Source organism: Ursus americanus, chromosome X, assembly GCF_024610735.1.
Source record: "Ursus americanus isolate L20-20 chromosome X, mUrsAme1.1.p, whole genome shotgun sequence".
Lineage (NCBI taxonomy): Eukaryota > Metazoa > Chordata > Mammalia > Carnivora > Ursidae > Ursus > Ursus americanus.
The window spans coordinates 15,715,506-15,739,129 of record NC_142164.1 but is presented as its reverse complement, the minus strand read 5'-3'; the positions used below and the strand labels follow the sequence as shown (position 1 = coordinate 15,739,129).

General features: G+C 43.3%; 1 protein-coding gene across 7 annotated transcripts in view; it reads left to right on the top strand.

Moving 5' to 3' along the window:
- The window catches only part of INTS6L (integrator complex subunit 6 like), a 52,094-nt gene that overhangs the window by 13,288 nt on the left and 15,182 nt on the right, over positions 1-23,624 (top strand). For 5 of the 7 annotated variants that reach the window (XM_087859853.1, XM_045800034.2, XM_045800036.2 and 2 more), the window contains 7 exons: positions 8,241-8,390; positions 9,227-9,316; positions 9,546-9,729; positions 9,970-10,098; positions 12,260-12,423; positions 15,017-15,169; positions 18,062-18,194. In XM_087859853.1, coding sequence (XP_087715979.1) covers positions 8,241-8,390; positions 9,227-9,316; positions 9,546-9,729; positions 9,970-10,098; positions 12,260-12,423; positions 15,017-15,169; positions 18,062-18,194 — 1,003 coding nt within the window. Of the gene's footprint in view, positions 1-5,106; positions 8,391-9,226; positions 9,317-9,545; positions 9,730-9,969; positions 10,099-12,259; positions 12,424-15,016; positions 15,170-18,061; positions 18,195-23,624 lie in introns of all 7 variants that reach the window. The other 2 variants (XM_087859852.1, XM_087859851.1) reach the window with 2 other exon arrangements.

Genomic DNA, 23,624 nt, shown 5'->3' with positions numbered 1-23,624 from the left:
CATGATTTCATCCTGATTCATGATTTCATCCTGATTCCCTGGGGTAAGAATTGAAAACTCATAAGTGAATTTTACAGGTATTGTAGACTAGTCTTTAGGATAACAATCCTATCCACTAAAAAATCCTATCCACTAAAAAAAACAAAAAACAAAAACCAAAAACCAAAAAAAAGCACATCTCATACTAGGTATTCTTAGGAGACCAGTGACACAAAATCGTGAACTTTGTATCAGTAGACTCAAACTGTGAATCATTTCTTTGCCTATTACTTAAAAATAGATACTCATGGTGGCACATGGGTGGCTCAGTCCTAAGTGTCTGACTTTGGCTCAGGTCATGATCTCGGGGTCCTGGGATCCAGCCCTGTGCTGGGCTCTGTGCTCAACACGGAGTCTGCTTGAGGATCTCTCTCCCTCTCCCTCTGCCCCTTCCCCTGCTCATGCTCTCTCAGTCTCTCTCTCAAATAAATAAATAAAATCTTGAAAAATAATAGACTCTCACAAGGGCCTTTAGCCATCTGCTGGGAAAACGGTCCTGCAAGCCACAGACTGTCAAATATATTTCTGCAATGCACTAGGGGGACAATTTCTTAAGAACTTTTTTAACAAGTAGAGGACTCAACTAAGCCAGAATTCTTGTATGTGGTCTTGACTGGTAGTATTTCCTGAAGCATGTGGATGGAAATTAATTGGTGGACAGAAACACAGAATGGTAGCATTCAGAGTTCTCAGGGAGAGAACTGATTTAATCAAATAAATGCACTTTGAGCATTTTAGCAAGTGCAGGACACTAAGTACCCGTGGGGAAGTGACTTCGACAACAAGGAATCCAAGAGAACTGGATATTCTTTTTTTTTTTTAAAGATTTTATTTATTTATTTGACAGAGATAGAGACAGCCAGCGAGAGAGGGAACACAAGCAGGGGGAGTGGGAGAGGAAGAAGCAGGCTCCCAGCGGAGGAGCCCGATGTGGGGCTCGATCCCACAACGCCGGGATCACGCCCTGAGCCGAAGGCAGACGCTTCACCACTGTGCCACCCAGGCGCCCCGAGAACTGGATATTCTTAAAACCAGTAATTTTATAAGAAAAAGCTATATTAGTAACACAGAATGATTGACCACCTCTTTTGAACCTGGAAGTGTATTAGTACCTTGAGTCACCAAAAAGTGAAATCAGCCCAAATCGCTTGAGTTTTGAGGGGGGGGGGGAATGTGTCAGCATCAGAAAATATAATAACAGAAGAGAGTTTAAAGGAGATCCAAGAGGCAAGACAATTCCATTCTTTTAATGACTCGGTGTCTTCCTAATGTGTAGTTCACCATTTTAACAAGCTCCTTTCTAAGTGTGCGGCCTGCAAATACAATTTAAAAAGAAGTTTGAATGTCTTAAGGTGATTCGGCTATCACAGTGGTCTGTTTATGTAGGAGAGCAAGAAAACCTTGTCTTATATCTCTCAGAATTAGAGTCTGTTTTCATTGTGCGAAGAAAAGTCCAGAAGCTTTAAAGTTTTAACTCGCACAGATATTCCATATAAGGCTAAGGGCAAAGACCAAGGGAAAAGTCATCTGTCTCCTCTGGAGACAGAGTTGATTGGAAAAGCAGGTCTTCCTACTCCTCACGTCGTTTTGTCTCGCTGGTCAGTTTACCAGCACAAGAACGGTACGCGATGACAAAGCTGATAGAACTTCGGAGGGGAGAAGAAAGGAAGTAGGTCGAAAAATGCAGTGGAAATTGATTTAGTCCGATTGTCTGAGTTGTTGCAGAACCAGTTTGCCCCCAAGCAGATGGAAAAAGGAAAATAGTTTATCTTTCAACAAGAGAAATGGTGGCCCTGCTAAATTTAAACTCTTCGGCTTTAACTTGCAACATCTGGGAAAATACTCAAATCCTTTCATCATCTGGTTTGTAACCACCTCGAAGAAGAGCCCGAGGTCCAGGATAGCCCTCTTATATGGGATTATGAAGGGCAAATATTACCAGGCTGATTTCATTTCCTTTCGTAAAAGACAAAAACAAAAAAAGTCTTATCAAGGAGAGGGAAGCAATGTGTATTGCCTCTCCCCGGATCCCAGGGAGGCCTTTTATTCGTCACGGAGGGCTTACTAACAAGCTTGGAAGACTTGGGCTGAGCGGAACTGTAGCTTTTCAGGGGAGTGTCCAAATGGGCTTTTGGGTGTGTGTGCCTAGAATGGGTCGGTGCAGTGGCTCAGCCTGAAGGGACACAGCCAGCGGGACACAATCAGAAGGACACACTCTTCCAGTGAGAGAGCCTGGCTTGTGACAAGCTATATTCCTGCTCTTTGAAAAGATTCCCTGCGATTCCCTTTCAATAGCTCTCACCCTAGAGAATTGGAATTTATTCATTTATTTCTTGATTTCGAAGTATTCCATTTACATAGTTTTTAAGGGAGCAGTTCTCTTGTGGACGGTTAGCTGTAGCTTCCCTGAGTATGTTTTCCAGTTCCCTTAAGAGGCGGAGATTCACAGCCTGTTCATTAAGTTTACACGTGAGACTAAGCCTAACAAGGTCATTTATATTTTGGAAAAGAATTACAAGTGCCCTTTAGAGATGGAGCAGGGCTTTTCCCAAAGGGCTCTAGCACCACTCCCACATCTCCTTCAAGGACATTTGATCTGCTTTTATCTCTGTGACTTGTTTACGCTTCCTGGCATGATTTCGATGGAGGAAAGGGTTCTGTTTAAAAAAAAAATAAAAATAAATAAACATCAGTGAATCAGAGAAGTGATCTAGCCAAAATGGGTTGAAGTTCGGGAAGGACAAGTGTCAGGATGGTGAGGTTTGGAGGACCCACTACACAACGCCCCCTCCTTTTCCTCCTCCGTTGAAACCAATGACGAAATAAGACACGGGAGCCAGCCAGAGTTCTGAATAATGGCTGTCTTCCTGAGGAAGGCTAGACTGGAGGACATAGCCTAGGTGCGTGTTCCCGAAAAGTTCCCAGATGGTTCCCATGTTGCTAGACCTCCCGTATAGTCTGTTGTAGGGCCAGAGCCTACCTCTTAAGCAACATATGTCAGAACATACCAGAAAATTAGAAAAAGTTTCAGCAACAGGCCTACAGGGAGCATGCCAGCTTCCTGTTGCCAAAGCCAGCAGTGAGGTAAGAAGATGGAAGTATTTCTCTCAGGCTTTGCCCTTCTAGGGAAAGGAGGGCAGTTTCTCTCCTTTCCGTGGTGATCCGAGGGGGGCAATAAATAGCAAGTGGCTAGTCGGTAGAGTTGGGACAGAGCCCAAGACACTGATAGTCTGAAAGGCCCATGCTTTTTCTCTTGGTATTCAAAGACGTTTTCAGTTGACTATACAAATTTCAACCAGGACTGAATTAGCATATTTATTAAGATGTGAGGTGTTTTCCTTCTGTAAGTCAGATTTATGTAGCAGTATGGAAGTAGGAGATATGAAAAGTCGAAGGGACCTCAGAGTTGGGTTTTCAGCCTTTTCGTTGCTTAGATGAGGCAACAGCCCCAGTAAGGGGCAACCGACTTCCTCTGGACTAGTTGCTTCGCTAGTTGGTCACGGCCAGGATAGCCCAGGTTTCTTCCAAGTCCTAGCTCACTGCTCCCCACACCCTACTGGTCTGCATTTAGACATCAGGGAAAGTCAGCTTCGGTGAAATGAGATTTGGAAGTTCCGTTAAATGTATGACCTCAAGCTACTCTAACAAGGCTTGTCTTTGAGGTGAGTATGTGGAATGGGTAGAGTATCCTCTAGTAGAGTGGTTGTTTTTTTTTTTTTTTAAGATTTTATTTTATTTATTCGACAGAGATAGAGACAGCCAGCGAGAGAGGGAACACAAGCAGGGGGAGTGGGAGAGGAAGAAGCAGGCTCCCAGCGGAGCAGGGAGCCGATGCGGGGCTCGATCCCAGGACCCTGGGATCACCCCCTGAGCCGAAGGCAGACGCTTGACGACTGAGCCACCCAGGCGCCCCTCTAGTAGAGTGGTTTAAATTGCCAGGCTCTAAACTTAGGCTCCCTGGGTTCAAATCCTGGCTGTGTCATTTACTGGTTGTTCGCCCTGGATGAGTTGCTTATCCTCTCTGCGCCTCAGCGTGCTCATCTATAAAGTGGAAATAAGAGAGCAGCACCTGCTTGATGGGGCGGTGGCGGCGCCCAGACGAGGAGGATACTGTGCTTAGTAAGTGAGGCCCTGACACATCGGCCCAGACACGCGTTTCCTATGATTAGTATTCAGCACCGTCATCATTGCCATCACCATCATCATTTGACTTCTGCGAGACTTTTAAAACTTGAGCTGTGAAGACAGTAAACTCTTAATTTAGGATTTTACTCATCCCAGGCTACTCCTTAGTCCCAAACCTCTGTTTCTTCGGTGTCCCGGGCTAGAATTTCTGTCATCTTTTGCTCTCTCTCTTGGAGGCCCATGCATGGTCTCTCTGTCACAAGGTCCTATCTTGTTGGTTTGAAATGTTTCTCAGTGAACCCCTTCCTCTTCGTTCCCGTCCTAATTCGGGTCCTCATCCCCTCAGGCCTGAATTACTAATTCAAGCCTCCTGGTTTCTTTTCCCTGACCATAGCTTCTCCTTCCCCAGTCTGTCCTCTGTGTCACTGCCAGACTGACCTGCCTAAGACACTGCTTTATCCTGTCTCCCCCTGCCTCAGAGTCTGTAATGCATCTGTTGTCTTCCGAAACCAGGCCAGCCTCTCTTGCCTGACCTCCAGGTCTTTCTAGAACATCTCTAGCCAACAGACATATAATTCCAGCCATGTACAAAACCTAACATTTTCTAGTAGCCACGTTAAGAAGTAAAAAGAAACAGGTGAAACTTCTAGTAATGCATTTTATTTAATGGCGAATATTCAAAAATGATCACTTCAATATATCATCAATATAAAAATAAACACCGAGCTGTTGTCATTCTTTTTTTTTCCTTCTAAGTCCTCCAAATGCCACCTGTGTTTTTACACTCAAGTCAGACTAGCTCAGAGCTACCAAAGTAAGTGCAACCTCAGAGTGTGACTCGCTGCCCCTGTCACCCCTCCCCAAACAAGACCTACTTAAGTCTTCCTGCTTCCTGGTTTAGGAAAACAAAATAGGGATGGTAATACCATGCCTGTTTTATAGGGTTGTCCTACACGAATGTGAAATGGGAAAGTGCTTTGTAAGCTGTAAAGTTCCATAAGAATGAATGGAACTTGTCCTGAGTCAAGATTTTATGGACATGAGAGTAGGATACCTTTGGAGTAAGTTGAAAGAAAAGACGATATTAAGAAGGTAAATGGCTCGGGGGAGGGGGGGCGGTGCCTGGCTGGTTCAGTCCGTGGAGCATGCAACTCTTGATCTCGGGGTTGTGAGTTCGAGCCCCATGTTGGATGTAGAGATGACTTAGAAATAAAATCTTAAAAAAAAAGGTAAATGGGCTGTCCTGAATTCATTTATAAAAAAAGTCAACTCCAAGCAATGAAGAATAGAATGAGAATGAAGAATATAAACATCTACTTTCTGCCACTAGCTCTTTATAATGATCTTTGGGGAAGAAATTTGTCACATGAATTGGGTTTTCTAAATATTGAGATTAATCCATAGACTTGTCCTCCCCCCCCCAGGACTGTGAGGAATTCATTTAGAGACATTTGGTTTTTCTCTTGAAGGAGCTAGACTGCTCCCAAGACGTTTACTGCTTTGGGTAGTACGTGTGGCCCCCACACTTTGTGATACCGAGGGGGGAGTAGCATCCAAATTTCTCGTACTGTTCCATTCACTGCAAAGAATTGAAATTGACCTAAAAACAGAATGCCAGTGATTGAGGCACAGAAACGATTTGTAAAATGCTTTCAATCCATATTATAAAGGGAAATTCAAAGGGCGATTATTCCGACAGATTGATTAGTAAGAGCATGAGCAATCAGGGCACATTGTTTTAAATATGGATGAGTTACAGGGCGTTTGCTTACGTGGTACCCATGTCTTATCCCAGCCCTTTCCCAAATCAAGTAGTCCGCTGATTTTTCTTTGGTCATGCCTTAAACTGCTTTGTAGCTCCCAGGAGTTCAATGCTCACTGTAGATCTAATGCCGAGTTTATGGTGTGGAAGTAAGATTGCTCAGTGAAGTAACTCCAAAAAAGAAGTCAACTTTATTTGGGGGTGAACAACGGGCCATTCTCAGGTTTGCCCAGGCCACAAAGCTCAACCTAATGGAGGACCTTCCTCTGTCCCCCAGCCCTTCTAATTAGCTCCGAAGACCTTATGATTGGCCTCTGAAGTACTTCATTCATCGGCAGCCTCCTTTCCCTCCCCACTGCTCTTGCTCGGGGTTTCATCACTCTTCCCATAAGCTATTGCAACAGTTTCCCAACCAGTTTCCCTGCCTGGAGCTTCAGCCTCCCCTCCACCCCCCAATTTATTCTCCAGCTCCCCAGCAGAACGATCTTGCTAAAATCCGGATCTGATCGTGCCGCTGCCCTAATTAAAAACCTCAAGTCATTCCCAGAGCCAACAGATAAAATCCAAACTACCGAGCACAGTGTACAAAGCACCATACAGTGAGAGCCCCACTTATCAGCCTTGCCTCCCGCCACTGCCCAGAACAACGATAATCAAAGTATTTGTGGTTCCCCACGAAGCCCTAGCCTTTTATGGACTCTCGTTCTCTTCCTGGGTGGGCCCCTCCACTCCCAGCATCAGGGCAGGGTGTCCCACGCTCTCCCACAGATTCCCCGTGCTCGGTGAGAAGCCCTCCCTGACTTTCTGGCCGCTCGTCTCTTTCACCACAAAGAAGAAAGCTTATTTTTGAATTCAGTGTGATTTGTAACCTGCTGATATTTCTAGGTATTTGGTGAGGACAATTTACACCACAGGCCTTCCCTTTAAGTAAAGTTGAGTTTGTCTAATCCAGTAAGATTTTCGTGGGGCCACAAAGAATTACTCTCGTGCTCTGCTTTCCGGCACTGGAAGTCATGTCTACAGTGTGGCCAGAGGAACACGTGGAAAGGTTTTACCTTTAGATCCTTTGATCTATAGGATATGGTAGGAGTCTTTTAAAAAAACAACCAAGCACATCTTTAATTTCAGAGAGTCTCAGACTGTTGGACTAGACTGGATCTTAACCAGGACCACCCTCACCTTGCATGGTTATGCAGGTTCTAGACTGTTCAGCTGAAGGGGGCGCCATTCTCATGGATTCCAACGGGAGTGACTCCTCCCTCAGGTTGCATTTTGCACCGCCTGCTTGCCTAACCCTCTTCATTTGTGGAGAACACAATTTAGGTCCTCAGGGCCAACAGGTTTGCTCCAGGTCACGCAGACCCTGCCCCCTTTCTGTCTCCCACTCATCCTGACCCAAACTGCTTCTGGAGGCTGTGAAACTAGCAAAGATTGCGTTTGCTGTACTTGCGTGGATAATGGACAGTATGCTTTCAGTGAGACGTGACATTTAAATGCTTTACTTTATCTCTTCTTATTTGCTTTTGCTTCCGCCTCCAGCTGTACTGGCCTGCTTGGCATGACCTCAGCATTCAGCCTCTCACACTGCTGCCCTCGGGGCTACGGAGACTCAGGTGGCCATTCATCCCACCGAGTTGCCACTCTGTGCTGTTTGCTCTCTCGCTTGCTGGCCGTCTCCTCTGTGACCCGCTCTTTGGTCCTTGGCTGTTGTCCATTGCTGCTGGGGGTGCCTAGGGGACGCTGCTTCTTTGCCAAAACTTTTTAAATTGCTTTCTCCCCCTTTTTCTAGATTTGGGGCTTTCTGAATGTTTGAAGATGCCAGAAGGGTTGTCTTCAAATAGTTGTGGCTCTATTCCTAGAATTCCCTGTTGACTCTTATTTAAAGTGAAAATATTGTTTGGGAGGATGAATCCTGGTTAGAGAAGTTCAAGTCGATCAGACATTCTCGAGCGAGTTGTCTCTATCAAGGACAGTGCATTTACAAATAGTCCTTCCTCTCCTCCTTACTTGATGCTGAGGTGTTTGGGTAGGTTCGATTGGACCTGAACAGAAGACTGGACTTCTTGAGGCGGAGCCTTCCAGCTGGAATGGATGAATGCACTGTTCGCATCTTTGCCGTTGGTCATTAATGCTGACAGATCTTTCTGACACTGATGGCTTCAGTTCCACTTGGTCAGTCAAGACATAGACTAGAATTAGATCGAGGAACTATTCGTTTGTTAGAGGTTTGATACTTGCTGTTTAGCGGTTGCTTGCACTTTATATATTGTTCATTGTATAATCGGGAATTTCTTTGTAAATGTTTGGTTTTCAGGCTGGTTGGAAGGAAAATCACGCAACATTCATGAGTGAACTAAAAAATCTTCAGGCTTCTGGACTGACTACTCTTGGTCAGGCTCTAAGATCCTCATTTGATTTGTTAAATCTCAATAGATTAATATCTGGAATAGACAATTATGGACAGGTAAAAAAAACTTTGAGTGAGTACAGCTAATTTATTTTGGTGACTTGGGGTAAGAGTTTAAAATTGGGCGTGGTTACCAAGTTTTCTGCTACTTTTCCCAACTGCCAAAAGGAAGTCCGTAACTTTTAAATACCTGCTTTAAAAAAGATCCCTCTTTTGGGGTGGGTGGGGGGTCCTTGTATGTGGCTTGATCATAAAATATGTAGTGAAAATTGCCTCCCCATCAGATCATCAGATATCTGAGAATGGGATAAATAAATTGCTGAGAAGTATTGGAACGAGGCCATTAAAGAGAAATTTTCAGTGTCCTGAACTCCCTCGTGTCTCCCAATTCAATTGAAAAGCTCTAGAATAAAACAAAGGCAAGACAGCATCTGGTGCTCCTGTTGTCTTTACTCTAGAAAACTCAGCGCACAATAACCAGCGTCCCTGTCTGAGCTCCAGAGCATAAGTCACTACTGTCCCCCAGTCCGTGCCAGGACTCAGGTGAATTGGATTCACGGGTGTGGAAGCTGCTGCCATTATAATCTCTTTAATCTCTTTCTTTCACGATTACTTGGAAAGCAGAGGGAGAGGAGTATTTGGAAGTTATAGTTCGGGGAGCTCCTGAGTGATACGAGTTCCTCAGTGTATTCTGAATCTTAACCTCAGCAGGGATCCTTATTTTGATTCCCACCCGTTTCAGTCCCTAATCTTTTCCTTCTGATTTATCCAGGCAAATTTTATCACACACCTGAGAGATCCCTGGCAAGGCAAATGTAAAAAAAAAAAAAATTTTTTTTTAAATACAATTTTATTACTTTACATGGCTCTAATACTTTTTAAATGTATTTTAGGGGAGAAATCCATTTTTTTTAGAACCATCTATTTTAATTACCATCACAGATGGAAACAAGTTAACAAGTACTGCTGGTGTTCAGGAAGAGGTGAGATTTCTTTTCTTTTTTTTTAAAGTTTCGTTTAAATGGCAGAGAACATGCCGCTATTTCTGGGGGAGGCACACGTTGCCAGTTAAGAACACGTTTGATCAAACCTTCCCTCTCCACTAGCCCTGAAAGATTAGCAAGTCCATGAAGGAAAAGTGACCCTTTTAACTCTTTCTTCGCTGTTGCCCGGGTTGTTATGATGAAAACTTCTCAACTTTTGCCTTACCAGCTTCATCTCCCTTTGAATTCTCCTCTGCCCGGAAGTGAACTAACCAAAGAACCTTTTCGTTGGGATCAAAGGTTATTTGCCCTGGTGTTGCGTTTGCCTGGATTGGCTCCCACGGAACCAGAGCAACTAGGGAGTGTACCGACTGATGAGTCCGCCATCACACAGATGTGTGAAGTCACAGGAGGTATTGGCAATATTTCATTATTTCTAAAGGAAGAATCCAGAACGGCAGGGTATGGTTTCTCTCAAGCGCCATATTCTGTCTGGTCTTGCTTTTTCCTTCAGAATCGTCTAGCTCTGCCGCTTATGCTGCCAACGTGGTTATAATCAGTTCAAGATATATTTTAGGATTTCCGATGCTTATATTGTTAAGTCGTATTTTATTTGATCCAACTTACGCTGTGTGTTCTTCCTTCTGGTATAGGTCGCTCCTACTGTGTTAGAACGCAAAGGATGTTGAATCAGTGTTTAGAATCTCTAGTCCAGAAAATTCAGAGCGGTGTAGTTATTAACTTTGAAAAAACGGGACCAGACCCACTTCCTGTTGGAGAAGGTACAGTAGATGACCGTTTTTTGTTTTTTTGTTTTTTTGTTAACCCTGGAGAATGATCTGAGATGGGGAAGGCGTTAAACTAATCATAGACGCAGTCTTTACTATCTGTACACATTCATGGGGTTGCAAACATCCATCCAGACAAATGCCTTTCATTCACTGCCGGTGTGGTCAGATTCTAACAACTTTAATTCAGTGTCAGATCTTATGGAGATTCTTCCTTTTCCCCCACGCTTTTCATATCCCCTGGTCTCAGTCTGGGGATACGCTCTTTTATGCGCTTCTTGATTCACGAAAAGCTGGAGAATTACTTTGGAGTGCCACTTAACCAGTAACCTGGTTTTGTGCCAAGTGATCTTTCTGAAATCTGTGTTTGTCACTGCATGTCAGCAAGAGATGGTGAATGTGTGTCCAGAAACTACTAGCATCCTATAAGATCCTACACCGGGATTTTCCCGGCCACTTTTTAACAGCCGAAACTTTCCTCTTCAAGTGACATTTTACAGAAAGTTCAGCTTCTCAAAATAGATGATCGCAGAAGTACTTTTGTATAGGGGAAGGGTCTTTTCCCTCAGGTCATCCCTGTGCCGCAAGGCTTCCCGGGAGCACTCTGTAAGGCTGCTGCTTCTCCTCGTTCCTGTGCGCTCACACACATCATTACCCGTGCTGCTTGTCTGACCTGATCCATACGTTGTCATTGCGTGGCCACAATCAGTGGCGGCTGCTCAGAAAGACACACGTTTCGGTCTGAAGCCGTGGATCCTGTGGTTCCTGACCTTTTTGATGCTTAGTTCCCAGAACCCTGTAAGAGACAGCTCTCCCTAGAATAGTGGACATAGGCCACACAAATACAATTTTGTATTTACTTCTAGGGTTTCTCGGACTCCACTTTAAGAACATCTACTACAGAAGACTGAGGCCTCACAGCCTCTTTGAAATTCATTAAATTAACTGAGGACGGACATACTCTATTGCTAACAGTTGACTGCTCCATCCGTACTTTTGTGCTTGTTACCTTACTGTGAACTGGGAACTGTCCTATGGAAAGCCTGTTGGATTTGGTGTCCTGTAAATAGCTCCGATTTTCTTTCTAGCTCCATTTCCCCTTTGTCCAGGGTTCTTAGCCTTTGAGATTCTGACAAAAGCTAAGAACTATCTCCTCAGAAAGATGAACATCCCCAGAGTTGTGAGCTCAACTTCAAGGGGGTCTCTTGCTCCCCTGAAGCCATTACATATATTCCCTAGAGATCCATGGACCCTAGTAAATCTCCTGGTGTAAAGTAATTACTTGTTTAAAGTAATGTTTAAGTAAGTAAATCAAATGACCTGTAATTTTAGAAATATGACTCAAATCATTAGAACATCTCTTTTACAAATATAGACTATGGAATTATTGCATTAAAGGTTATATAACTCTGCCTTGCCCTCTTTTGGGAGGCAAATGAAATATGCTAGTTTCAGTAATATTTATACATTCTGGATACACCCTTCGGCGTTATATAATGCCCAGTTTCCATGGAATTTTAATGGCGGATGGGGAAACTATCATGAATTAGTCCGTTATAAACTTGATGCATTTGCTTTATAAAGTTCCTTCCCCCAACCATATATGTAGATTGTATTGTCAACATTTCTTCTATCTTTGAGTGACTCTGGATTGTTTTTATTTTGCCTTTGTGGTCACTGGGTCTGTTTAGTAAAGAATACTTTTTTTTTCCATCTAATTGGGAAGAGAAAGAAAATCGAAATGGGATTTATGACCTATTTTGTCAGATCCCAAAAATGTAAAAACTATAGCAGGGGATGAGCAATTTCATTTGCCTAATTTGGAAAAAATAACTCTAGTGGTTTGGTGTGTGTAATTTATGTGTCCAAATTCAGAAAATTGGAAACTAATTTTGTAATAGTTTTCCATATAACTAGGTTTCTGGGGAAGAGTTAAGGATGGGGATGGGGTGTTGGATTAGAGGGCTGGATTAGATGAAAAATGCTAGAGAGAACATTCAGAAATCCTGGTAGAGTCTTTTCTTTCTTTCATTTTTCATGAATTACCGTTTTGGCTTGTTTTGTACTTTGCTTTTAGGTGAAAATTTTGTGCAAGGAGATCAGCAGCTGTAAAAAGAAACTGATGTCTTAGTGTCTGTCTTTGTTTAACTTTTAGATGGACTTCTGGATTCATCCAGGCCAAGCAATTCATTTGCTGCTCAACCATGGCATAGTTGTCATAAGCTCATTTATGTACGACCTAACTCTAAGACTGGTGTTCCTGTTGGACATTGGCCAATTCCAGAATCTTTTTGGCCAGATCAGAATTTACCTTCACTAGTAAGTGTCATAAAACAAAAAGGTAAACATCATTCTGGATTTTCAGTTTGCTGATTACAGTGACCCTTGTAAAATGGCTTTGAGGCTTTTAAACTATACCTTTTATCTCTTGCTAGAAGTCTAAGCTTGTACCTAAAAGCAAGAGAGGACTTCCTTGCTCTTCTGGCATTCTTTTCTTTTAGTTGCCTTTTGCCACTTGAACTGCCCACTTTGGATGTTAAAGCATTGTTATTTTGGATGGCGCCGCCATCTGTGTCTTGGTTTTTATTTCCGGGCGGCTGAGTTGATTGACATGGGAAACACCATGTCCTAAGAGGACTAGCATTGTTTTTCGTGTACATCCTCAGGAAATGAAAACTTAGCTTGCACCTTGTATAGGTTCTAGAAACATATTCAGAACAGAAGCTCTTCTGCTTCCCCCTAGGGAGTCATTAGACACGTAGTGGAACTTTGTGGACCTGCTTTTCATCTTTTTGTAACCCATGGACTTGCGTTCCTTGGCAGTGTACCTTTCAATGATGGATAATTGAGCAATATTTTAAAAATGATCTCTAAGCGAGGACTTTTCTTTTTGTTCACTGCATTGGGGGAAGAGGGTTCGATACTGTAGTTGCTTCTGGTACCAGATGAATCGACTTTCATCTGGGGGAGATGGGTGTCTGCTAATGAGGGAAAGCATATGAAACCCATTCTCCCTTCATCTTCCTCCCCCCAGCCTCTGCACAAAGGCCAGAGTGATCCTTCTTGTGTGGGGGGAGGGGCACCAAACGATCACTGGGCCTTCAGGTCAGCACCTTCCTGGTTCAGCCAATCTACATTCTGTGTACATTTTAGAAATTTCTGACATGAATTGTATTTTCTTCTGGATTACTCTTTCTAGGCTCCTTTTTTCAGGAGACGCCATGAGAATGTAGGACTGAAGAGCCACTTCCGCCCCTGCTGTGGGTGAGGGTATATCTCCTCCGCCTTCCCTCAGGGCTCCAAGGTGACACACTGGTCAGGTCTCAGTGCCCAGTTGCTCTTAGCTCCAAACCCGAGTGAATGTTTTAGTTACGAATTTATGTCATTATTGCTGGTGACAGGGCTTCACTTGTGTCTTTATGGCTTTTAAAAAATTGATTTAAATCTAAGAAGCCAGAAACATTTCTCAGGTTTAATTAAGATGAAAATGGGGGGGGGGTGGCACCTGGATGGCTCAGTCGATTAAGTGACTGACTTTTGATTTCAGCTCAGGTTGTGATCTCACGGTTGTGGGATTGAGCCCTGTGTTGGGCTCCATGCTCAGTGCAGAGTCTGCTTGCCCCCCCATGCTTGCATGCTCTCTCACCCCCAAATAAATAAATAAAATATTAAAAAAAAAGAAAATTGGGAAAAACTGGAATAAAAGAAATTCCAGCTAACTCACACATCACCCCTGTTACCATCCCTCCAGCTTTAAAAGCACATTTGAGGGGCGCCTGGGTAGCGCAGTCGTTAAGTGTCTGCCTTCGGCTCGTGATCCCGGTGTTCCGGGATCGAGTCCTACATCGGGCTCCTCCGCTGGGAGCCTGCTTCTTAGAACTCTCCCACTCCCCTGCTGTGTTCCCTCTCTCGGTGGCTGTCTCTCTGTCAAATAAATAAATAAAATCTTAAAAAAAATAAAAAAATAAAAGCACATTCGATGGCTGTCAAAACATCTTGTAGGTGTGTAAATCACAAAGGCAAAGGAGCATGTTTTTCCCCTTTATAAGGGAAATGGAAATGTTTTGTCCTATTCACATTAGCCTGAGAGATCTCTAGTCAAGAAGAAGGGGAACCACGTCGCACCCTTGTCCCTGGGACTTGTCCTATCTCCTCATCTCTTCGGCTTGCTCTTGGCTGCTACCATTTCTCTCCTCAGTGCTGTCCATCCCCACAAACTAAACCTGTTAATGCAATGGCTGCCCCACCAATCCGCTCTGGGACCCCAGGCACATAGGCCTTTGCAGCCCAGCCCAAAGCCTCCTTGGCTCCAGCTGTCCCGAGGCAAGTGTGCGGGTGTGAGAAGGGCTGTAAAAATGCAAGTTGAAAAGAGATTTCCACTGGTCCTGGGTGTTGTGACTGGCTCTTTTTTGGTACCTGTCTTGCCCTTTCCATGGCTTTACAATTTTTCTGCTTGCTCGTTAGTGGCTCTAGCCCTGTCATTAGCTCATCAGACAGCTTCGTGGATTTCTTCTTCGCTAGCTAGCAGCGTCGGGACAAGCTCTAACCTCATGGTATGAAGGAGTAAAGGGCAGGTCATGCTTGGAGGTTGCAAAGTGGATCTGAAAATCGGGGTTCATCCTATGGATCATTAGTGACTTCCTAACCGTGTTCAAAGCACTTGTCATCTTTACTTCACTGAAATTGTAGTTACGAGTGTTCTAATTTACCTTTCCTCCTCCCAATGCCAAGTAGACAGAGTCAAAGAGTCTCTGTGCCCTCCCCAGATGGATGCTGTTGGTGATGCCCTCCTCTTCAAAGCACTGGGGTATAGCTCAGCGATGGTTTCACGAAACATGAAAGGGGTTGCGGATTTGTCAGCAATGTAAGCTCGCTTTGATAATGGACCGTATCTTCCCCTCTTGTCTTTTAGCCTCCACGAACATCTCATCCTGTTGTGAGGTTCTCCTGCGTAGATTGTGAGCCAATGGTAATAGACAAACTTCCTTTTGACAAATACGAACTTGAACCTTCACCCTTAACTCAGTACATCCTGGAACGAAAGTCTCCCCATACCTGCTGGCAGGTACTTACCCTTACCTGTTGGCCGAATGTCTGTACCCACTCTGGGATCTGGGAATTGTTTTCAGAAGTGTCAGAGGTTAATGTGGGAGTCTGTTAATAATTTTTCTAACAAATGCTATCAAATAAGCAACAGGGCCAAGCAAATAATTTCAGAGTGATGCGATTCATTAGCCTGCATACATTGCTGTTTGAGGTGGGGGCTCTGATGACACCTGTATCTTTGGGAGGCTTTGGAGGACCCGCTGAAGCCTACTCAGGGATCCCAGGTTAAGAAACCCTAACCTCAGTGGTGTAATTCTATTTAGTTACAGCTTCCGCAGCTGAAGTTTCATATGAACTTGACAGATTGGAAGTACAAGATCAATTTTTTTAAATGTTTTTCTTTAAACTACGGGTAGTTAACAGTACAGTGTAATTAATGTTCGTTTCAGGTGTACAAGATATTTTTGACACAAAAAACGCCGTAAGCCCTGAAACTACTTTTTGTGTTAGTGTCACGTAGTCACACTTCTCTTCCTGTACAAAGCACAGTGGCATGTGTAACGTGGATTTTACTGGGATGTGGCAAATGCCCGTGTTACCGGCTCTCTGAGCGTTATACTCCAGCCCGAAGGGCTTGCTGATTTATTAATAGACTCACCTTCGGATATTAGTTTGTAAAAATCTAGACCTGGCAGTCACACAGCCCTTTCATTTGGATATAATAAGGAAGTCCTACGCTGGAAGTATGTTTGTTCTATTTCTAAACGCCAGCACCATATAGCAATCAGTAATTGTTAGGTTCTATTTACGCAAGAAACACTTTTAGACTCCCATCTGTTTCATCCTAAAATGTGAGATTATTGCTCCTCGTTGTCTTCAAGCTACTTAAATTCCCTGGAGATGCTAAAACAGGGTAGGGGAAAAGGAACACACTTGAAGCAAGAATGTACAAGTGTAAGAAACAGAACAATCTCGTAAATATAATATTGAGCGGAAAAAGCCAGACATTAAAGATCCCATATTGTATGATTCTGTTTTATCTACGCCCGAAAAGAGGCGAAGTGGGCTGGCTGTGTCAGAAATCGGGTTGGTGGTTTCTCCTGGGGGTGCAGAGCAGTGTCCAGCAAAGGACACGAAGGCGTTTCTGGTCACGTGCTGTTTCTTGATTCGGGTGCCGTTGACACATGCGCTTTCACGACTGAGCTATATACTTAGGACTCATGCACTTTTCTGAATGTATGTTTATATTACAGTACAAGGCCCCGGAAATGTGCTGAGAATGTAGAGATACGGATGATAGAATGTTAACTCAAAACCACGATCGGAGGTTGACTTCATGGACTGACACAAATTTTGCAGTAAAAGCAAATACAATTACAGATCCTACCTTGCCCCTAAAAATAAGCCCTCTTTTCTGTATGGCACATTTCTTGTAAAGCTTCTCCCAAGGCACATAAGAAATCCTGCCCTCGCTTCCTGCACTACCCCTCAAATGTGCCATATGCCTATCTCCTATACCTTATGTGACTTTGGTTTAGTTCGAAGGCAAGGAATTAGTGGGAGTGAGAAGGAGTAAGATGAACCAGGAGCCAAGAAATGTGGCTAAATTGTAGTGGAGCCTGGATTCCAACCCTAGCTCTGACACCAATGATGTGGTCCTGGGCTAGACACTTACTTTCTCTAGATGAGATGGCCTCTAATGATCCCTTTGAGCCAACCGCCTCCCCTCCACCCCAGTTCTATCTGGAGGTGATAAGGAATTTGGAAAAACTCGGGGCTTATTAGAAGGAGGGGAAGGAGGGAAGAAAGAGAGAAAGGGAGAGAGAAGAACAAAAAACACTGTTTCTCCTCTCTTGGGCCTCCTAGGTCTGACCCCCAATGGCGGTGTGTAACATTTTTAATCCTTTATGATGATTTCCCCCCTTCTTCTGTTACATATACTTAGGGAATAGGGGAAAATCCACCACGTGTTATTATACTACTCTGTTTCTATTAAGGTTCAGATTATGGCATGAAATCTAGTTAGATGAGTCCTGTTTTATAACACCAGCACGACTCATTGTTTTGTGGGGTCACAAATGACACAGGAAAGATTTATTCTTAGCTACAACTAAATATAGCAAGAATTCAGTCAACTGGTAGGTGATATGGCTGGCACCAGGAATTAGCGAGGTGAATGGATTCTGTTCACCATCAGGGTTTGACTTTTGTCTTCAGTGATCCTGCTGGAGGACTCGGGAAAAGGCAAAGGTCTAGGTCCCTAAAAGTATATACCGGTGCCCTAACTTGGACCAAAGAGTAAGCAGGGAACAGAGAGAAAGCATGGTAGCCAGAGGACGTGAGCCCAGCCTATCGAGTGTACGGGACCTGACCGTATAATATCTATCGAATCAGGAATCATCAGCGAGGAATAAGACGGTAGTCACACGGAATAAAGATTACTGTTTTGATCGTTACTGAATGTTTGCTCTACCAGCATCCTTTATAAGAGAAAATGCCTTCCGGATTGAACCAAAGCATCTCCTTTCTGCCTCCAAATAATGACCACTCCAGTCACCACTTGTTCTTTTGAGAAGTCTGTTTTCATGGCTGGTATCACTTAGTGGTATTTCGGCCTCGTTTGCCATTGTGCTTACCCAAGTAAATATTTGGGCATTGTTGATGTAGCCCGTGGTCTCCAAATGGTGAGCACAGAGCCCGGTTTCAGTTCTTAATATAATGTATAAAGAATTCTAATCAGAACATTCTTATTTAGTATGGCCTGTGTGGACATAACTAGGCTGAAAGCACTATTGCTATTTTTTACATTACAGTTAAGCTGCACCTTAGGTGTCGTTCTGGAATGTTGCTGGGAGCTTGGTTTCACATACAATCCTTATTGTCATCACTGTGTCTAACTTCATGTTCTTAGGTATTTGTTACTAGCAGTGGAAAATACAATGAACTCGGCTATCCATTTGGTTATTTAAAAGCCAGTATGACTTTAACTTGTGTAAACCTCTTTGTGATGCCGTACAACTACCCGGTTTTACTCCCTCTTTTAGGTAAGTAAAGCATGTGCCACTTCTTCATCTTTAAAACGCCACAGAAATGAAAAATAGGAGAACGCGCTAAGCATTTTAAACGTAGTTGAAGAGTAATTGATATCGGGTTATAGAAAAAGTTAACATGGGTTTGGAAGGATAGAATTTGCACACTGTTTTCTGTTCTGTTTGTTTTGTTGCTGTTGTTTTTGTTTTTTTTTTTTGTTGGTTTTTTTTGTTTTGTTTTGATTGTTTTGTTTTTGTTTTTGTTTTTGTTTTTTTTGCATCAGACCTTAGAGATACAGCCTCTGGCTAGGCTCGTGCTGCTTTTTAGGCTGCAAGCACGAATGCTGCCCCCACCCCCGCCCTGGGTTTCAAGCGACTTGGTTTTTTCGTAGACTAATTTGGGACCAAAAATTCCATTGATCGGAATTAATGTTCCGAGAATCTGATGGTTTTCTCCAGGAAAACAGGGCTCCTCTGGGGGGGGGGTTGTTACTGGCTCACACTCATTCCCCCATAAAAGAATCTTAAATGCTCCGGAAGCATCTGTGTTAGGCAAGTTAAGGAACGAGGTACGAGAGTCAGTTCTGCAATTACTGTAGTCGTAGAAGCTGTCGTTTCCATGGTGAAATTCTACAAGGAACAACTCCAGACGCTGGTACCGAGATATCACTGGAAATGTGTGTAGAGATTTTTTTTTCTCATTGAAAGAGCCGCATCTGTTTGGAGCAATACAGTCGTACCACGTGGTATCCTTCTAGTTGTAAAATTGGGATCATTTTTATTTGATGGGGTTTCTTAATTTTTGCAAAAAGTTTCAACCTTTACGTTTTAATCTGGTCGTTAAAAGCTAAGATTTTTAGTGCTGTAAATCGTGTTTGTACTAAATATACTGAAACATGTTGCAAGTTAAGCAGGTGAAGAATGGGTCAGCATGATTGTTCTGTGTAGTCTACCGATTTTCTTAGTCCGATCTAAAAATATCCTCTCAAAGGTTATTGTCACTGATATAAAATATAGGTTATGTCTTTGAGGTTAATAAGGGTACCGGTAGAAAGTACCTATATTTTGTGGATTTGTTGAAATTATTTATAAATTCAAATAAATTTATTAGTTATTAATGATTTCTTAAAAAATATTTTTACATGGGTGTAGTTGACACACAATGTTACATGAGTTTCAGGGGTACAACATAGTGATTGGACAAGTCTCTTCGTACTGCTGTGCTCCCCACAATTGTGGCTGCCATTTGTCCCCGTACAGCGCTGTTATAATACCATTCTCGACATTCCCTATGTTGTGCCTTTTATTCCCGTGACGTATTCATTCCGTAACCGGAAACCTGCACCTCCCTTTCCCCTTCACCCATGTTGCCCATCCCCCTGCCCCCTCCCCTCTGGCAACCGTCAGCTTGTTCTCTGTAATTATAGGTCTGATTCTGCTTTTTGTTTGTTTATTCATTTCTTCTGTGTTTTCAGATTCCACATATGAGTGAAATCATACAGTTTTTCTCTTTCTCGGTGTGACTTAATTTCACTTAGCATAGTAGCGTCCATGTCACAAATGGCACGATCTCAGCCTTTATGACTTCAATTTTCCCAACTAGGAAGTGAAGGATTGGACTAGATAATCTCCACTTAAGACTGTTAATGGTATTATTTTTCTATTTTTTAATAGAAATATTTTTAATTTCAGATAATTGTAGATTCACATGCATTTGTAAGAAATAATAAGAACACTGGGGCAGCCACTGGGGAAGACAGTATGGAGATGCCTCAAAAAGTTAAAAATAGAAAAAAAAGTTAAAACTAGAACTACCCTATGATCTAGTAATCACACTACTAGATCTTTACCCAGAAACTACGAGAACGCTAATTCAAAGGGGTACGTGCACCCCTATGTTTATAGCAGCATTATTTACAATGGCCAAGATATGGAAGCAGCCCCAGTGTCCATAGATAGGTGAATGGATAAAGGCGGTATGTGCACACAATGGAATATTACTCTGCCGTCAACAATGACATCTTGCCATTTGCAACCACGTGGATTGACCTGGAGAGTATTATGCTAAGTGAAATAAGTCAGAGGAAGGCAAATACCATATGATTTCACTCCTATGTGGAATTTAAGAAATAGAACAAATGAGCAAAGGGAAAAAAAAAGATAGGCAAACCAAGAAACAGACACTTAACCATAGAGAACACACTGCTGGTCACCAGACGGCGGGGGGTGGGGGGCTAGGGGAAACAGGGGATGGGCATTAAGGAGTCCGCTTGTTGTGATGAGCAGTGGGTGTTGTATGCAAGTGTTGAGTCACCAAATTCATACCTGAAACTAATATTAACACTGTATGTTCACTAACTGGAGTGAAAATGAAAACTTGAAATTTAAAAAAAGAAATGAGAGAAAGGTGACACCAAAAGCACAGGCAATAGAAGCAGAAATAAACACATGGGGCTCCATCAAACTTAACAACTTTTGTGCAGCAAAGGCCATGATCCACAGGATGAAAAGGCAAGCTACGGAATGGGGAAAATTTTTTCAAATCACAGATCCAGTCATGGTGGTGGTGGTGGTGGTGGTGGTGGTGATGGTGGTGTGTGTGTCTTCTGTCATTCAGATTGGGTGATTTCTCTTGTTCTCTTTCCAGTTTACTCATTGTTTCCTCTGTCCCCTCCATGGTGCTTTTGAGCCCATCCGTTGAGCCTTTTTTTTTGGTTATTGTATTTTTCACTTCTAAGATTTCCATTGGGTTCTTCTTTACATCTTCTGCTTTCTACTTTTTCTTTGATAAGGCTTTCTGTTTTCTCGTCGTATCACGCCTGTTTCTAATGGCTTGTTGGAACATGTTTTGTACCGGCTCCTTTTACAGCTTCATCGGATATTTTTAACATCTCTGCCTTTTCAGTGTTGGTGTCTCTTGATGGTCTTTTGAATTTGTTTTGAGATCTTTCTGGTTCTTGGTATGATGAGTGATTTTCAGTTGAATCCTGTGCCTTTTCGGTATTATGTTATGAGTCTCGATCTTACTTAAACCCTTCTGGCTCAGCTTCCTCTCACACTCCTGGCAGAAATTGCCAGGTAGTACCTCGTTAGTGCCAGGAGGGGGTAGAAGTCCAGGTTCCCCACTTGGCCTCTGCTGACACTCAAAGGGAGGGGAGCGGGGTGGGGGTTCTGGATCCTCACTAGAGTGATACCTCCCAGGCTGGGAGAAGTAGGAGTTCCTCGTTACTCCTCCCCACGTGGTCTCCATTGACACCGCGGGGGTGGAGGTGGCCCTGTTACCGCAGGGCAGTGGAAAAGTTCTATAGAACTATTAGGGGTTGAATTCTAGGATCTCATCTTTGGTTTAAACTCAGCCTGCCTTCCAAATTATTATATAAAAGTGGCCCTAACCAGAGTAGCTGGTCTCCCAGTAGAAATTGAGATGTACAGCTCTTCACAATAGCGAGACCGCCCTCTAAGCCTGGGCTTTGCTGGTCTTGCGAGTAATAGAGGTCAGATGTGGACATGGCATAATGGCTAAGAGGAAGCATTCAGTCCTTCCTTTGTCTAAACTTGCCATGCCTAAGTAGCCACTTGTTGCCCACTCTCACACTCCCCAGTACTAGGTAAGGTCAGCTCCTGGTGCTGTCTGCTTGGTCACCCGTTAGTCTGCCTCTTCCCCAAATACCAAGTTCCCCTTCTCCCTGCAATGTCTTCTGTCACGAGGGATACATGTGCCACATCTGTCCCTTGTCCTCCTCAACCTATGACACCGAGGATCCAGCCCTGCCTAGGGCATCACCATCCCTCTGCAAATATCTCAAACCAGAAACTCCAGAGGCCACACATCCATTTGAGGGTCAGTCTGTCCTTGACTCAGTTCCCATTCTGCCCTTTGGCTTTAAATATCCATTTCCAGGCTTTTCTGTAACCTGTGTCTTCCCAGGGAGCACAGAGTTTTTCACACCCTTTGAGGCCGGAAGTCCTTGTGCCCCTGAATCCCATACTTGGGTTTCATGTTGAGTTCTGAAATAGTCACTCTCAACATTTCCACCATTACTTCACTTCCTGGGTTGTGTAGCCCCATAGTGTTAAGAGTATGGACTGTAGAGGGGCACCTGGGTGGCTCAGTTGGTTAAGTGTCCAACTCATGATTTCAGCTCAGGTCATGATCTCAGGGTCATGGGGTCGAGCCCAGCGTCAGGCTCCTCACTCAGTGAGGAGTCTGCTTGAGAGTCTCTCCCCCTCTCCCTCTGCCTCTCCCTCCTCTCGCAAATAAATGAATGCATCTTTAAAAAAAAGAGTGTGGACTGTAGAGCATGGCTGCCCTCATATGGATTCTGATTCTGCCCTTTGCTAGCTTTGTGACCTTGGATAAGATACATAGCCTCTCTGTGCCTTACTTATTTCATCTGTAAAATGGGCATAATGATAGTATGTATCCCAAAGGTATTGAGTTGGGATTAAATGAATGAATGCATTTAAATTGCAAATAATAACGGCTCAGTAATTGCTATTAACATTGTCATTACTGTTGTCATTATTGACGTCTGTGTTATTTTCATAGCTCTTGAAGGCACTGCTATTCCATATGAAGCACATTATATAAAGATGTAGGACAGTTTTGCAGTCTGGTGGACAGGGCATTTAGTAAAAAGACAAGTTAAGTCACACTTCCGAATGCCAAGAGACATCACTGTATTACTGCTTCGTGTGATAACTGTCCCTAAAGGTCACCCTTGTTTTTTTTCCTTATCAATTCAGGATTTCCATCAAAAGTAGTTAATAGAGGTTTAATTATTTAAGCACGAAAACTTACCTGGAATGGATAAGTGAGGCTTAATTGGATCAGTGAGCCATCATGAGAATCATGTCAGTAGGGTGGTAACCAGAATATCACAGTGGGCAAGAAGATTATCTCTCAATAAGGATTTTTTTTTTATTGAGGGCCAATAACTACAGAAATTAAGACATCTGTAGCAACTTTTTTTTCTTAACTATACCACGTTCAGTTCATCTGTTTTTTTAAAAAACATTATTTATTTATTTATTTTAGAGAGAGCGTGGGGGGAGGGGCAAAGAGAGGGAGAAATCCAAGCAGACTCCCCACACAGAGCCCTAGGTGGGGTTCGATCTCACGACCCTGAGATCATGACCCTGAGATCACACCTGAGCCAAAACCAAGAGTCGGATGCTTGACTGACTGCGCCACCCAGGTGCCCCTGTTTGGTTTTTTTTTTCAATTAAGAAGTGGGATTTGTGTAAAAAAGTAAAATTCAGCTCCATATCAAGACCAGTTCCGATCAGGAGGACAAAAAGAAACGGAGGCACAAAAAGGCAAAGTGGTTTCTCAAAGCTCAGTCTGCTAAGTGTGTGGCTGAGCCTGGCACTCAAACCACCTCTTCCCCCCATTTTTTGCAGCAGGAAATGGGAAGAAATGAATGAAGGGAAAATGTTAGTAGT